The sequence below is a fragment of the Enhydra lutris genome, unplaced genomic scaffold (genome assembly GCF_002288905.1).
Source record: "Enhydra lutris kenyoni isolate GAN:26980312 unplaced genomic scaffold, ASM228890v2 scaffoldscaffold2, whole genome shotgun sequence".
NCBI lineage: Eukaryota > Metazoa > Chordata > Mammalia > Carnivora > Mustelidae > Enhydra > Enhydra lutris.
This window is the reverse complement of record NW_019154086.1, coordinates 48,382,392-48,397,476: the sequence shown is the minus strand read 5'-3', so window position 1 is coordinate 48,397,476 and position 15,085 is coordinate 48,382,392. Positions and strand designations below refer to the sequence as shown.

Sequence of the window (15,085 nt, the reverse complement as noted above, 5' to 3'; positions counted from 1 at the left end):
GCCATATAGAGACTCAATGTAATCCCTATCAAAATTCCAACGGCATTTTTTTTGCAGTAATAGAAAACCAAAATCCTAAAATTTTATAAAGAATCTCAAGGGACCCCAAACAGCCAAAACAATCTTGAAAAAGAACAAAGCTGGAAGTCTAATAATTCTTTATTTGAAAACAAACTACAAGCCAATAGTAATCAAGACAGTATGGAAATAGCATAAAGACAAATATATAGACCACTGGAACAGAAGAAACCAGAAATAAACCCTTATGTATGGCCAAATAATTTTAAACAACGGTGCCAAGACTACAAAAGGGGGGAAAGACAGTCTCTTAAGAATATGGGTGTTGGAAAAACTCAACCAAGAAGCAAAAGGATGATGATGAACCTTTACCTCCACTACACACAAAAACTGACTCAAAATGAATTAAAGACCTAAACATGAAACCTGAAACTATAAAAATCCTGTAAGCGAATACAGGGGAAGAGATTCAGCACACTGGAGTTGGCAATATACTTAACCTTTGGTGACTGGCTTATTTCACTTAGCATAATGTTCTTAAAGCCCATCCTTGCTGTGTCAAGTGATAGGATTTCCTTCTTTTGGGGACACCAAAAAGCACAAGCAACTAAAGCAAAAATAGACATTTGACATCAAACTTAAAAACTTCAGACAGTCAATCGTAACAATAAAAGCACAAACTCACATGTGGAACCCTTTAAGAAAAAGAAAGAAAGAAAAAGCCAAACTCTTAGAAACAGAGGGTAGAACGGTGACTGTAAGGGGTTGAGGAAATGGGGAAAATAGAAAGCCATCAGTAAAAAAAAAAAGATGAAATTCTGGGCATCTCATATACAACATGGTAACTACAATTAATAATACTGTATTATATACTTGATACATGCTTAGAGAGTAGATCTTAGGTGTTCTCACTACACATGCATGTGCAAAAAAAGCTAACTATGTGAGGCGATGAATATGTTAATTAACCTGACTGGGGCAATCACTTCACAATGTATACACAGATCATCACACTGTATGTACCCTTTAAATATATGCAATTTATTTGTCTACTAGACCTCAATGAAGCTGGGGGAGGAAGAGTTCAGCAACAAATAAACAAACCTAGAAAAAATGTTAAGATGGTAAGTTTAATGTTATATATTTTTTATAATTTTTTTTTAAGTAAAGGGATGAAGAATGATACACCAGACTAAGACTAATCAAAAGAAAGCTGGAGTAGATATATTAATTTCAGGCAAAGCTGACTTCAGAGCAAAAATAATTATCAGGGTTAAAGAGGGCCATTACATAATGAAGAGGAGATCAACTCTCAAAGAAGACAATTCTTAATGTGTATGCACCTAACAAAAGAGTATCAAGTATCTGAGGCAAAAATAAATAGAATCATAAGGAGAAATAGACAAATCCATTATTATACTTAGAGATTTAAACACCCCATTACCAGCTGTTGATAGATCCAGCAAGTAGAGAATCAATAAGGACATAGCTGAACTGAATGACACTATTGATCAATTGGATCTAATAAATATTTATAGGAAACTTTATCCAACAACAGCAGAATACATCCTCAACTTGATAAAGAACATCTATAAAAATCAACAGCTAACATATTTAATGGGAAGAAACTAGGTGTTTTCCTACTAAGAACAGGAACAAGACAAAAAAGACTTCTCATCACTCCATTCAACATTGTACAGAATACAATTAAGACAGAAAAAGAAAATAAAAGGTATATAAATTGGAAAAGAAGAAATAAAACTATCTTTGTTTACAAATGACCTGACTGTCCATGTAAAAAAAAGTCTCAAGGAATTAACAACAAAACCTCCTGGAACTAGTAAGTGACTGTAACAAGACTACAGGTACAAGTTTAAGGTACGAAAGTCAAATGCTTTCTTATATACCAGCAACAAACAACTGGAATTTAGAATTAAAAACACAATACAATTGGGGCGCCTGGTGGCTCAGTTGTTAGGCACCTGCCTTCGGCTCAGGTCATGATCCCAGGGTTCTAGGATGGAGCCCCGCCTAGGGATCCCTGGTCGTGGGAAGCCTGCTTCTCCCTCTCCCGCTCCTCCTGCTTGTATTCCCTCTCTTGCTGTCTCTCTCTCTCTCTCTCTCTCTCTCTCTGTCAAATAAATAAATAAAAATCTTTAAAAAAGAAAACCACACACAATACAACTTACTTTAGCACCCCTCTAAAAAGAAATACTTGGGTATAAATCTAACAAAATACGTATGAGATCTACATGAGGAAACCCATAAAACTCTGAGAAAAGAAACCAAAGATCTAGATAAACATATTTCATGTGCATGAATAGGAGGACTTCATAGTGTCAAGATGCCAGTTCTTCCTAACATGATCTGTAGATTCAATGCAATCCCAATCAAGATCCCAGCAAGTTATTTTGTGGACATCCAATAATGAACCCAATATTGAAAAACAATCAAAAAGCTGTTACTAACCACCTTCAAGACTTACCATAAAGCTACAGCTAAAGAAAAAAAAAAAACAAAAAAACGGGGGGGGGGGAGGGGGGACAGCGTGATTTATAAACAAATACATCACTAGAATAAAACACAGAGCCCAGAAACAGCCACCAAATACAGTCAACTGAACTTTGACAAAGGATCAAAGGCATTTCAATGAAGAAAAGATGGTCTTTTCAACAAACTGCTGGAATAACTGGATAGTCGCATGTAAGGAAATGAATGTACTCACAGATTTTACAGGATTCACAAAAATTAACTTAAAAAATAGATCATAGAAAAGGCAAAACTACAAAACACAAAGAAGACAACATAGGAGACAATTTAGGTCTCCTTAGGTTTGGCAGTGACTTTTTTGATACAACACCAAAGGCATAATCCATGAAAGAAAAAATTGACAATCAGACTTCTGATTAAAATTTAAAACTTCTGCTAATGAAAAGATAAGTCACAGACTGGGAGGAATCTCTACAAAACACATAGGTGAGAAAGCACTGTTATCCAAAATATACAAAGAACTCTTAAAGCTCAACAGTAAGAAAATACGCAACCATTAAAAATGAGCACTGACTTGAATAGACACTTCACAAAGAAGATACACAGATATCAAATAAGCATATGAAAAGATGTTCAACATCATATATCAACAGAGAACTGCAAATTAAAATGAGATACTACCGCTCTCCTATTAGGATGGCTAAAATTTAAAACACTGACTACACCAAAGGCTGATGAGGATGTGTAATAGAAAAATCTATTACTGCTGGTAGAAATATGAAATCTTTCTGTACAGTCACTTTGGAGGATAATTTGGCAATTTATTGCAAAACTAAACAAACTCTTATCATACAATCTAGGAACTGCAACTTGGTATTTATCCAAATGAACTGAAAACTTATATCCACACAAAAACCTGCAAATGAATGTTTATAGCAGCTTTATTCATAACTGCCAAAACTTGGAAGCAACCAAGATGACTTTCAATAGGTAAATGAATGAACAAACTGAGGTACATGGATAGAATGGAATATTATTCAGTGTATTTCTTCCATTCACTGGGTTGCCTTTTTATTTTGTTGATCATTTCCTTTGCTCTGCAGAGCTTTTTAGTATGATTTTTTAGTATGTAGTCCTACTTATTTATTTTTGCTTTAACTTTTGGTGTCAGACTGAAAAACCTATTGCCAAGACCTATGTCAAGGAGTTTACTATGTTTTCTTCTAGAAGTTTTACAGTTTCAGGCTTTATGTTGAGGTCTTTAATTTATTTTGAATTAACTTTTGTGTTTGGTGTAAGACAGTGGTCCCATTCCATTCTTTTGCATGTGGCTGTCTAGTTTCCTCAACACCATTTATCAAAGAAACTATTCTTTTTTTCTCCCATTGTGTACTCTCAGCTCCTCTGTCATACTTAACCACATAGGCATAGGTTTATTTCTGTGCTTTCTCTATTCTGTTCCATTGATTTATGCATCTTTTCTTTTATGCCAGTATCATATTGTTTTGATTACTACAGCTCTGTATCAGAATTTGGAACCAGGGAGTATCATGTCTTCAGCTTTGTTCTTCTTTCTCAAGACTGCTTTGGCTATTCAGGGTTTTTCATGGTTCCATACAGATTTTAGGATTATTTGTTCTATTTCTTTGAAAAATAGCAGGGGCACCTGGATGGCTCAGTCGGTTAAGCCTCTGACTCTTGGTTTCAGCTCAGGTTGTGATCCTGGGGTCATGAGATTGAGCCCTGCATCAGGCTTTGTGCTCAGCACAGTCTGGTTGGGATTCTCTCCATTCCTCTCCCTCTCTGTCTGCCCCTCTCCCAGCTCATGCTCACTCTCAAATAAATGAATAAATAAATAAATAAGCTTTTTAAAAAATACAACTGAAATTTTAATAGTGATTGCACTAAAATTTGTAGATTACTTTGGGTGATGTGGACATTTTAACAAAACTGATTTCTTCCAATTCATGAGCACAGAATATCATTCCATTTATTTGTGTCTTCTTCAACTTCTTTCATTATTGTCTTATAATTTTCAATATTGAGTCTTTCACCTTGCAGTTAAATTTATTCCTAGGATTTTATCCTTTTCAATGCAATTATGAGACTGCTTTCTTTATTTCTCTTTCTGATAGTTCATTATTAGTGTATAGACATGCAAGAGATTTTTGTGTCTCCTGTTCTCAGTTGTTCTAAAGGTTTTTTTTGATGGAGTCTTTAGGGTTTTCTATATATAATATCACGTCATCTGCAAATAGTGACAGTTGTACTTCTTCCTCTCCAATTTGAATGTCTTTTCTTTTCTTTTCTGCCTAATTACTCTGGCTGCCTTATATTAAGTTTTATTCCTCATTCACTCAAGATATTCAAGCCATTAAAAACCAGAAAAAGGACATTCAAGACCATTTTTTGTGTCTCTGGAATAAAAGACACAATAAAACTATATATAATTTTAAAAGCAAAATCAACAGAACTCTTTGACAACAACCTTTGTACAGTCTCTAAAAATTCAATTCATTAAAAAAAAAAAAAAAAACATTTTACTAGTTACTACCTATACACTTGGAAAGTAGCAGAAAAGGGTCTCTAACCCTACAAGGCCTGGTTTGGTAATAATGTGCCTCTCAAATCTCACACTGCAAGGAGCATCACTGACCCATGGCCCCAGCTGCTGAGCTCTCAAAGCCATTCCTCTGTTCAAACCATGCCATGCCAAGCTTCCCATGAACTGACTGCCAGAAAATGACTGCATATGGCAGATATATTTAAGGGAGACCTTTTCCCAGGGGACATTGTACTCCTCTGATGGTTCAACCTCAGGGTGAGATTCCCCACTGGTTTTGCTTTAACTTTCTTAGAGTTGCATTGCAGTGTAAGACCTTTCCTACTTACTGTCCTTTCCTTTCTCCTCCAGAGAAGTTAAGACATTTCTGTGACCCAAAGAACATAACTCCATATGACATAAGTAAAGATTACTATCTCTTTTAAAGTTGTCAGTTTTATCAGGAATAGATTTTCCACAAATGACTTAAAATAGTTATACAAATACATACAATTAGGTGCCTCAAAATAAGATTATCAAATTTAGGGGCACCTGGGGGGCCAGTTAACTGTCTGACTCTTGATTTCAGCTCAGGTCATAATCTCAGGGTTGTAAGATCGAGCCCTGTGTCAGACTCTCTGCTGGGCATAGAGGCTGCTTAAGATCTTCCCCCTCTCTCTGCTGCTTCCCCATCCCTCTCTAAAAAAGAAAAAAATGTTTATTTTAAAAAAAGATTATCAAATTTAAGAGCAAGTAAAACGAACACAAAAATCCAAAGTAAACAGCCATTTGTAGTAATTCAGATGCCTAAAAATAAAAGCAGAATTTAGTTACTAGGAGTTTTAAAATTCAGAACATGTTCTCATAATACATTGTTTCATTTGATTCATACAACATGAGGAAAAAAAGGGAACACAATATTTATTGAGTTCTCTTCTGTGCCAAACAGTAGGCTGGGGCATTGTTGTAGTATAAAACTGAAGCTCATAAAGTTAATGAATATGCTCTAGCTTACAAAACTACTAATAATGAACACCCAAGGTCTTCCTTCCTCTATGCTGTCTCCACAATATCCATGCAGAGAATAATAATAATCCCATGGATTAAATCTCTCCTCATTCTCAAAAATGGTAAATATTAAAAGTAGAACCCTGTTCACTCTCTATTTACGATAGGATGATAGTTACACTTCACATCTCCACCCGCATATCCTGACCACAGAACAACTGAAACCAAACAGGAGACCTGAAACCTATGACTCAGTTCAAAGGAGAACTGAAATTAATAGTTAATGAGGCAAAGATCACTAATTAATTAAAAATGCAACTTACCAATTTTCAAATTAGAAAAGCCAGCCTTAACAACTGTCAGTAGCTTTTGGGACCAATTAATCTTCGCCCTGATCTAACATCAAAGGTCTCCCAAATAAGGTACCTAGCTAGACTTTATCTCTACAAAACCACAAGAGCATTTTCTATCATAAGCACTTCCAAACCAGCCAAGTGAAGTAATTTAATTTCTGTTTAAGTAATTTGCCACAGTATGGTGGGTCACAGAAGAAAAAAAGGCATTCAAATTACAGGTAAAACACTACTGAAATGAAGATTATACCTAAAATTCCTAATAGAAAAGCTCAGTGACTTATATATAGTTTATGTGACTGGTGTGCAGGGATAATTACTCTTGGATTTTGTTTTGTTTTGTGGGTTTTTTTGTTTGTTTGTTTGTTTGCTTTTTTGGTCTCTATTTTCTCTCTCATTTTTTCACCAAAATAAACTGCCTTTCACCGATACTGGCAGGTTCCTCAGGACGATTTCTTTGACTGGACAAGGAGAAGACCCTATTTCAACCTTTTCTGGAAATACATAATTATTTAGTGTAATCCCAGGCAGCAGCTATGTAAATCACAGAAGGGAAACTACAGAATCTTAAATTGTCATGAAAATTCCTACTATTTTATGATAATCAAGAAAAATGAATTGGCCAATATATAAAAAAAAATTTTTTTGGAAACAGTTAACATTTAGCAAGGAGAACAAAAAATACTTAAGTTTCATAAAGGAAAGGTGATACAATGGAAAGAACTGAACCTGCTACTTTTTAGCATGTAGAAGAAAAAAAACCAAAAGATACAATAGCAACAAAAGTAATAAATATTTAGGAATAAATTTAACTAGAAATGTCAAAAGCCTATACAATAAAACTCCTGAAATACACAAAAGTAAACTTGAACAAACAGAAAGATATCTCTTATTCATAGATAAGCCAACATCAGAAATAGGTCAGTTCTCCTAAAGTTAATTTATAAGCTAATGAAATTTCAATTAAAAATATCAAACAGCTTTTTTATGGAATTAATCAAATTGATGCCAAAGTTCATATGGAAAAACAAACACTCAAGAATAGCTAGAAAACAGGGGGTGCCTGGGTGGCTCAGAGGGTTAAGCCTCTGCCTTCGGCTCAGGTCATGATCTCAGGGTCCTGGGATTGAGCCCCACATCGGGTTCTCTGCTCAGCAGGGAGCCTGCTACCCTTCTCTCTCTGCCTACCTCTCTGCCTACTTGTGATCTGTCAAATAAATAAATAAAATCTTAAAAAAAAAAAAAAAAAGAATAGCTAGAAAACACAAAAAAGGAAAGCTACAAGAATAGATTAGCTCTAGGAGACATTAAAACATACTTTAAAGCTCTATAATTAAAACAGTGTGGTAATGACAGAGGGATATGCAAACGACCTAGTCTGGAACAGAATGGACTTAGTAGAACAGAATGGCAAGTCCAGAAATAGACCAAGTACGTGTGGAAATTCATCATATGATTGCAATACCAAGGCAAGTCACTGGAGCAAAGACATACCTTTAAAAAACTGTACTGAGCAACTAAATGGTTAATGAGTTAGAAAAGATAAAATTGTATCAGTAACTCATACCATACCTAAGAATAAACTCCATAAAAAAAGGATAAATTTCAAATGGATCAGAGAATTTAAATGTGAAAAGTGAAATCTTGTAACTACCAGAAAAAAAAAAAAAAATGTGAATTTCTCTTTAACCTGAGGAAAAGGTTTTTCATTAGGAAAGTCTTTTTACTTATAACTTAAAACCCAGATATGATAAAAGAACAATAAATTTGACTCATGGGGTAGTGCGAGACTTTCATATGGTAGAAAAATGGAATATACAAAGTAGAAGTACTACCTATATCACAGATAAAGGTTAATCCGTTATAAAAAATTGTTCAGAGTTAAGAGGAAAAGGCCAAAACCTCATTTTGAAAATGGGCAAAAAGAAAAAAGAAAATGGGCAAAAAGAGAAAAAGAAAAAAAAGGACAATTCATATACACTCACAAAAACAAAATGGACCTTGAACAGGTGAAAAGACGTTAAACTACATTCATAATAATAAGATTATAAATTAAAACTACAATGAGCTACCATTTCTCAGCTATCAGATGAGCAAAAAGATGAAAAAGTTAAGCAATGCATTTTGTCCACACTGGGGGGCAATGGGCACTCATATTACTGAAGAGAACCCAGACTGGTTCAACCCTTATGGAGGAGAATTTAGCAATATCAAACAAAACTACGTAAGTGTTTATGTTTTTTTTTTTTTTTTAAAGATTTTCTTTATTTATTTGACAGACAAAGATCACAGTAGGCAGAGAGGTAGGCAGAGAGAGAGGAAGGGAAGCAGGCTCCCTGCTGAGCAGAGAGCCCGATGCGGGGCTCGATCCCAGGATCCTGGGATCATGACCTGAGCCGAAGGCAGAGGCTTTAACCCACTGAGCCACCCAGGCGCCCCGTAAGTGTTTATGTTTTGACTCAGCAGTCTACTTCTCTTAATTTACCCTGAAGACACACATCTGATTAAAACAATGAATATGAAAAGGTTTTTCATAGCAGCACCCCTAGAGATTATAAAATATTGAAAAGAAATTAAATATCCATACATTGAAGAATGGTTGAATGAACTCTGGAATACTATGCAGCTGGATGAGAAATATCTCTGAATTTACATGCAATGACGTCTAAAAAATATAGATAAGAGAAAAGGCAAAGTACAAAAGAGTATCCCTAATATATTATCTTTTATGTTAAAAAGAAGGCAAGAAAATTACACTTAATTGCTCATTTGTGTTAAAGAAACCCAGAAAAAATGAACCAAAACACAATTAGACTGGCTATCTACAGTGAGTGAATGGAAACATGACAGAGGGAACAAAGAGTACATGACATTTGTATATTTCTGGTCTTTGCAACCATATTAGTGTGTTTCACAGCCTGAAAATATAATTTTTTTTCTTTTTTTCTTAAAGAGAGAGATCACAAGTAGGCAGAGAAGCAGGCAGAGAGAGAGGAGGAAGCAGGCTCCCCACTGAGCTGAGAACCCGATGTGGGGCTCGATCCCAAGACCCTGAGACCATGACCTGAACTGAAGGCAGAGGCTTAACCCACTGAGCCACCCAGGCGCCCAAATAATTTTTTTTTTTTTAAAGTCAAGTAAGAACAGGGATAACATTCTAAGAAGGGATACATACAGAAACAAATGAACCAAACTGTATTTCAAAGGAATTACTTAATCACACCAAAGGAAAAAAATTTAAAACAGTATCTGTTTAGAATCTGTTAGTGATGATAAAATATTTAGTAAAGCTCTCTGCAGTCAGAACATGTGGATTCAAATACTTGCCCAACTTTCCACTTGCTAACTGTGTGACCCTGGGCAAGTTAATTTATAATCTCTGTGCGTAGGTTTTCTTATCCAAATAATAACAGTACCAATCTCACAAAACTAATGATAAGGCTCAAAATCTTAGTAAATCTTAGTAAATCACTGAGCATGTAACAAGAATTTGGTAAGCATTTGCTATTATCAACTACTAATAAAAACAAAACAAAACAAAAACCCAAAACACTGAATGTGTGGGCACCCAGGATACACATAATAAATATGAAGTCTTTGGGGGCGCCTCGGTGGCTCAGTCATTAAGCATCTGCCTTTGGCTTAAGTCATGATCCCAGGGTCCTGGGATCGAGCCCCACATGGGCCTCCCTGCTCAGCGGGAAGCCTGCTTCCCCCTCTCTCACTCCCCCTGCTTCTGTTCCCTCTCTCACTGTGTCTCTCTCTGTCAAATAAATGAATAAAATCTTAAAAAAAAAAAAATGGAGTTTCTGTCATGAAAAAATTTGGAATTTCACTAGTTTATGGACAATAAGTGTTCAAGGAATTTAGAACAATATCCACAGGCTCACTGGAATAATGTGAGAAATTTCATAAAGGAGCAATCTGACAAGGGTCTTTATACTTGCACAAGATTTAGATTAGCAAGAGAATGGGAGTGATAAAGGAAGCTAAATAAAAGCAAAGAGGCCGGGACACCTGGGTGGCTCAGTGGGTTAAGCCGCTGCCTTCGGCTCAGGTCATGATCCCGGCATCCTGGGATCGAGTCCCGCATGGGGCTCCTTGCTCAGCAGGGAGCCTGCTTCTCCCTCTGCCTCTGCCTGCCACTCTATCTGCTTGTGCTCACTCTCGCGCTCTCTCTCTCTCTCTCTCTCTCTGACAAATAAATAAATAAAATCTTAAAAAAAAAAAAAAGCAAAGAGGCCATAAAGACCAATATATTTCAAGGATAGTAGCACAGAAGATTTGGAAAGCTGACTATCTAGAGATAAGGCAAGACTATGGAAGTTCCTGAACATACTACTGAACTGAGCAGGCTTTTTTTCCTAGACTATGAGGAACCATAGAAGAATTGTGTGTAGGGAAAACAGTATGACCAAACTGAACTGTGGGGTTATTCTAGTGCTGGTATGTGGAAGATGAGAAGTAGAATCTTACTAGTGGGTAAGCCAAATAATGGCAAGGGACTGACTAGAATAGTAGTGATGAAAAAGGGAAAGAAGTCACCGATCATCAAGGCAGTGAGGAGGGAAAAAAAAAAATCAATGAAGTTTGATAACAACTAGATATAAGGTATGAGAGAATAGAAAAGTCTGAATGACAAGGTGAATGACAAAATCATTCGAAGGAAAAAGCAAAAAGGAATGGGAACCAACAGAAAGGATTTCCACTGGATCTTAAACTCAGGTCAGTCTTAGGTAAGAAGCCTTGCCAATTTGAGGTAACAAATCAAGATCCAATAGGCATTTGGCAACAGGGGCCTAGTACTCACAAGAGTAAGAACTGAAGACAAAAGGTTTAAGGAAAAAAAAAACCTCTTTAGAATATTTGAGACATTCTAGAGCTAGTAGACTGTGCCTTTTCAGAGGAGTGATCATCTCATTTATTTTTATAGCCCTTCAAATTTGGCATAGTTGCTAGCACAGGGGTGACTATCAGTAAAAGACTGCATAAGTGGGAGAAGTAGAGAACAGAACAGAGCTGTGTGGCTTGTTAACAGCAGAGTCTACTTTAGAGCCCAGGTCTCCTGACTCTCAACTATAGACCATAAAATAAGAGATGACCTCTGAACATTCATGCATAGGATCCCCTAGAGAGCTAGTGTAAGAAATGAAAATAAACTAAACTGTGGGGATGGCTGGTTTAGGTGGATGAAAGACATAAGAAAATAGCAAAGAAAATTCAGTTATTTAGGAAAAAATAAATGATAGTGTCGCATCACAGATTCAAAGGAAATTTTAAGAAAGGAAGTATAGTCAATTGTTCAAATGAGCAAACACCACAGGTAGTGTTTCTCTGTTCTCCTACACCAGTGAGATCCAGGTCATTTTTTAAAAGTATAAATTGAGAAATTTTCATCTACTTTCACAACATTTTAACATCACGTATCACTCAGCAGTGGTTCAAAAATATTGCGCTCTTTAGTAAATTTTATCTCTATAAAATAGAAAAAAGGAAATAAAGTCTCAGGGCACCTAGGTAGCTCAGTCATTAAGCATCTGCCTTTAGCTCAGGTCATGATCCCAGGGTTCTGGGATCAAGACCCGTGTCGGGCTTTCTGCTCAGTGGAAAACCTGCTTTTCCCGCCCCCACTCCCCCTGTGTTCTGTGTTCTCTCTCTCTCTCTCTCTCTCTCTGTCAAATAAATAAATAAATAAATCTTTAAAAAAAAAAAAAAAGGGACAGAAAGTCTCTATAATAAATTTGCACTTGAAGCAAAAAGAAATGAATGGAAAAAATACTCATTTACATCTATTGATAGCAACAAAATACATGAAATACCAAAGGTCTTACCTTAAATCTCTTGTCCTGCAATACTTTCTTGATGGCAACCAGTTCTCCTGAATCACAAAGTTTGGCTTGATATACCACTCCAAATGACCCATTCCCAATCACTTTAGTGTCTGTATAGCTGACTTCTTGTGGCCTGTCTGGACCCTGCCCAGGAGTTGCCACCACTGTGGTCACCTTGCTGCCATCCTTGTCTCCTAAAAGAAGGAAGAGATAGAAAAATAAGAATTGTAAAGAATTAATTCATAAAAAACAGAGAAAATTATTTAACTATACAAAGTAAACTACATTCTTTACTACAAATTATTTTTATTTTTTTATTTTTATTTTTCTTTAAAGATTTTTTTTTGTTTATTTGAGAGAGCGAGAGAATGAAAGGGAGCATGAGAGGGGAGAGGTCAGAGGGAGAAGCAGACTCCCCGCTGAGTAGGGAGCCCTATGTGGGACTCCATCCCGGGACTCCAGGATCATGACCTGAGCTGAAGAAAGTTGCTTAACCAACCGAGCCACCCAGGTGCCCCTACTACAAATTATTTTTAAATGCTCATCTTAGTTCATCATATAGAATTATTTCAACTATTTGTTTCAATTATAAGTAATTTTTTTAACCACTATTTATTCAGTCATTGTGTAGACGAGGCATCATGCTTAGCTTATATATATGACTCCATTTAATAAAAATAACAACCCCATGAGGTATACAGTACTGTTCCCATACAAAATTAATAGAATGTTAAATTTGGCCAAAGTCAAAAGTCAAATGGTGGATCCACTGGGGTTTGAATCTTTATCCATCCAACTCTACAGGCCCTAGTTCTTTTCTCAAGGCTTCCTTATTTTACTCAAAAATAAAATAGGTGCAGCTAAAAATATCTAAATATGTTGACTATATTCAGACCATTCTGCCTTTAGGAAGGGAAGGCTTTGAGTTTTTGCTTCTCTGCTATCTTATTTCTTTTTAAGAAAATAGAATACTTCTCAGAGAAAGGTTAGATGGGGAAAAGGAATATAGAGTGTTAATTTGGGGTAAGAGATGTAAAAGATAAAAGAAAAACCAAACCCATTCTGAATTAAGTCTCATTTGTAAGTAGTTCACTGAAGTTCTGTGGTCTCTGCCCACTCAATGGCTCCTGCCTTACCTTTTGCACTTTTCCTCCCCTCCCAGTAATAATCCAGAGTCTCTTCAATTCAAGCTCAAGAGCCACCTCCTATTTGACTAGGCAGAGTTCACATAATCTTATTCTCCAAACTCTTAAACTATTCTAAACCATACTATGCTACCTAGAACCTGATTCTAAAAAGCTTTAAATTGTTCTTTCAATGATTTCAGAATACATACAGATTCTAGTGGGTACAATCATTGTGAAGTAGCAATTATAATTTGTGCTTTTTCTCTCTTCCTGAGAAATCTAAACCCTATTCTCAGTATATGTAAGTCCTTAGACTCAGACTAAACTGCACTTTTTCCTTTTTTCCTCTTCTACTCTTCCATTATATCATTTTTATGATGCTATCTGAATTCATCTAACCTAATAAAAGAAAAAATAATGCAGTTTCTAAGTCCAGATACCAAGCCTAGATTATGAAGTATTCATTTGTAACTCACATATAAAAGAATGAAAAAATAATCATCTCTTTTTCCAATGGTTTCAATTTTTCCCCAATATAAAATTACCAGGTAAATGAATATCGAAATGTTACCGGCATATTTACCCAAAGTGTATAACTATTTTAGTTCACAGAGGTACTAATATAGATGAAAACCAATATGCAATATCTGTGACTGATTAATTCTCCTGCTTATAAGGCAGCATTCATGAAAGACACAAAAGCAATGAAAGATTCCTACTTTAAGACCTAGGTGAATTACAGGCAATCTATATTATATATAATAGCACGATTGACTACCTTAAATATGTATGTTTTTGGTTCCAAGGTATAACACCCAACAGGTATGACAGCACAAATCCAACAACACTTGAAGAAAGATAACTCAAATCTTGTCAACACCATCACACTGTTATTCATAACAGTATTATATGTACTTGAAATGCATGCAAATCCCAGCAGAAGCCCACGCATATACAGCAGTTCTCAATGCTTTCAAATGATCTCTTCACATTTTACTTCCTAGTAAGATAAATCTCAAATATTTTATAAGACCTAATTAAATCAAATCTCAGTTCTAAATCATCATGCTCAACTCCCCAAATATTCCATATTACCGTCACTTTTGAGCATGTTAATGTTAATTACAACTTTTCAGGTTGACTATAAACTTTACTATACATTATTTTCTTCTTCATTTGTAAAATAAACCTATCTCTACTTGTATTACACAACATTCCTCTAAAGACAGAATCATAGTCTTCTAAACTTAAACTCTAAATGAAGAGCTCTAAAAATGGTTGAATTCAGAAAGAATAAAATCCAAGGTATTGAATATATTTTCTTATCCAACTGCCCAAAGAAAATAAAAAACAAAATTGATTTCAACAGCCTGACTCTTCCCTAGATCATCCAAGTCAAAAGCATAACACCAAAAAGTATATATTTCAAGAACTATTAATAATTCTACTGAACAAGTTACTTGTAAAATCTCACAGGTTTAATTTACAAAACAGAGCATTATTGTTTTTTTTTTAATTAAAATAACAGATTTTAAGAACGGCTGCTGCATTTCACAATTTTAATTGAAAACAAAAGCTGAGGTGTAAACAAAAACTACGCTTTTCTACTGTATAACCATATTTCAATAAAGAAAATAGTAGCCACAGCTTTGAACTTGCTTCTATAAAAGAACTTAATATAAGCATATATAAACATTCCCCACTTGCCTCCTCAGA

At 35.4% G+C, this 15,085-nt stretch overlaps 1 protein-coding gene across 2 annotated transcripts in view; it reads right to left on the bottom strand.

Annotated features, from left to right (window-relative positions):
• LOC111149921 (glycogen synthase kinase 3 beta) overlaps positions 1 to 15,085 on the bottom strand; it is a 229,491-nt gene that overhangs the window by 152,771 nt on the left and 61,635 nt on the right. For both annotated transcript variants that reach the window (XM_022507206.1, XM_022507209.1), the window contains exon 2: positions 12,243 to 12,436. In XM_022507206.1, coding sequence (XP_022362914.1) covers positions 12,243 to 12,436 — 194 coding nt within the window. The remainder of the gene's footprint in view (positions 1 to 12,242; positions 12,437 to 15,085) is intronic.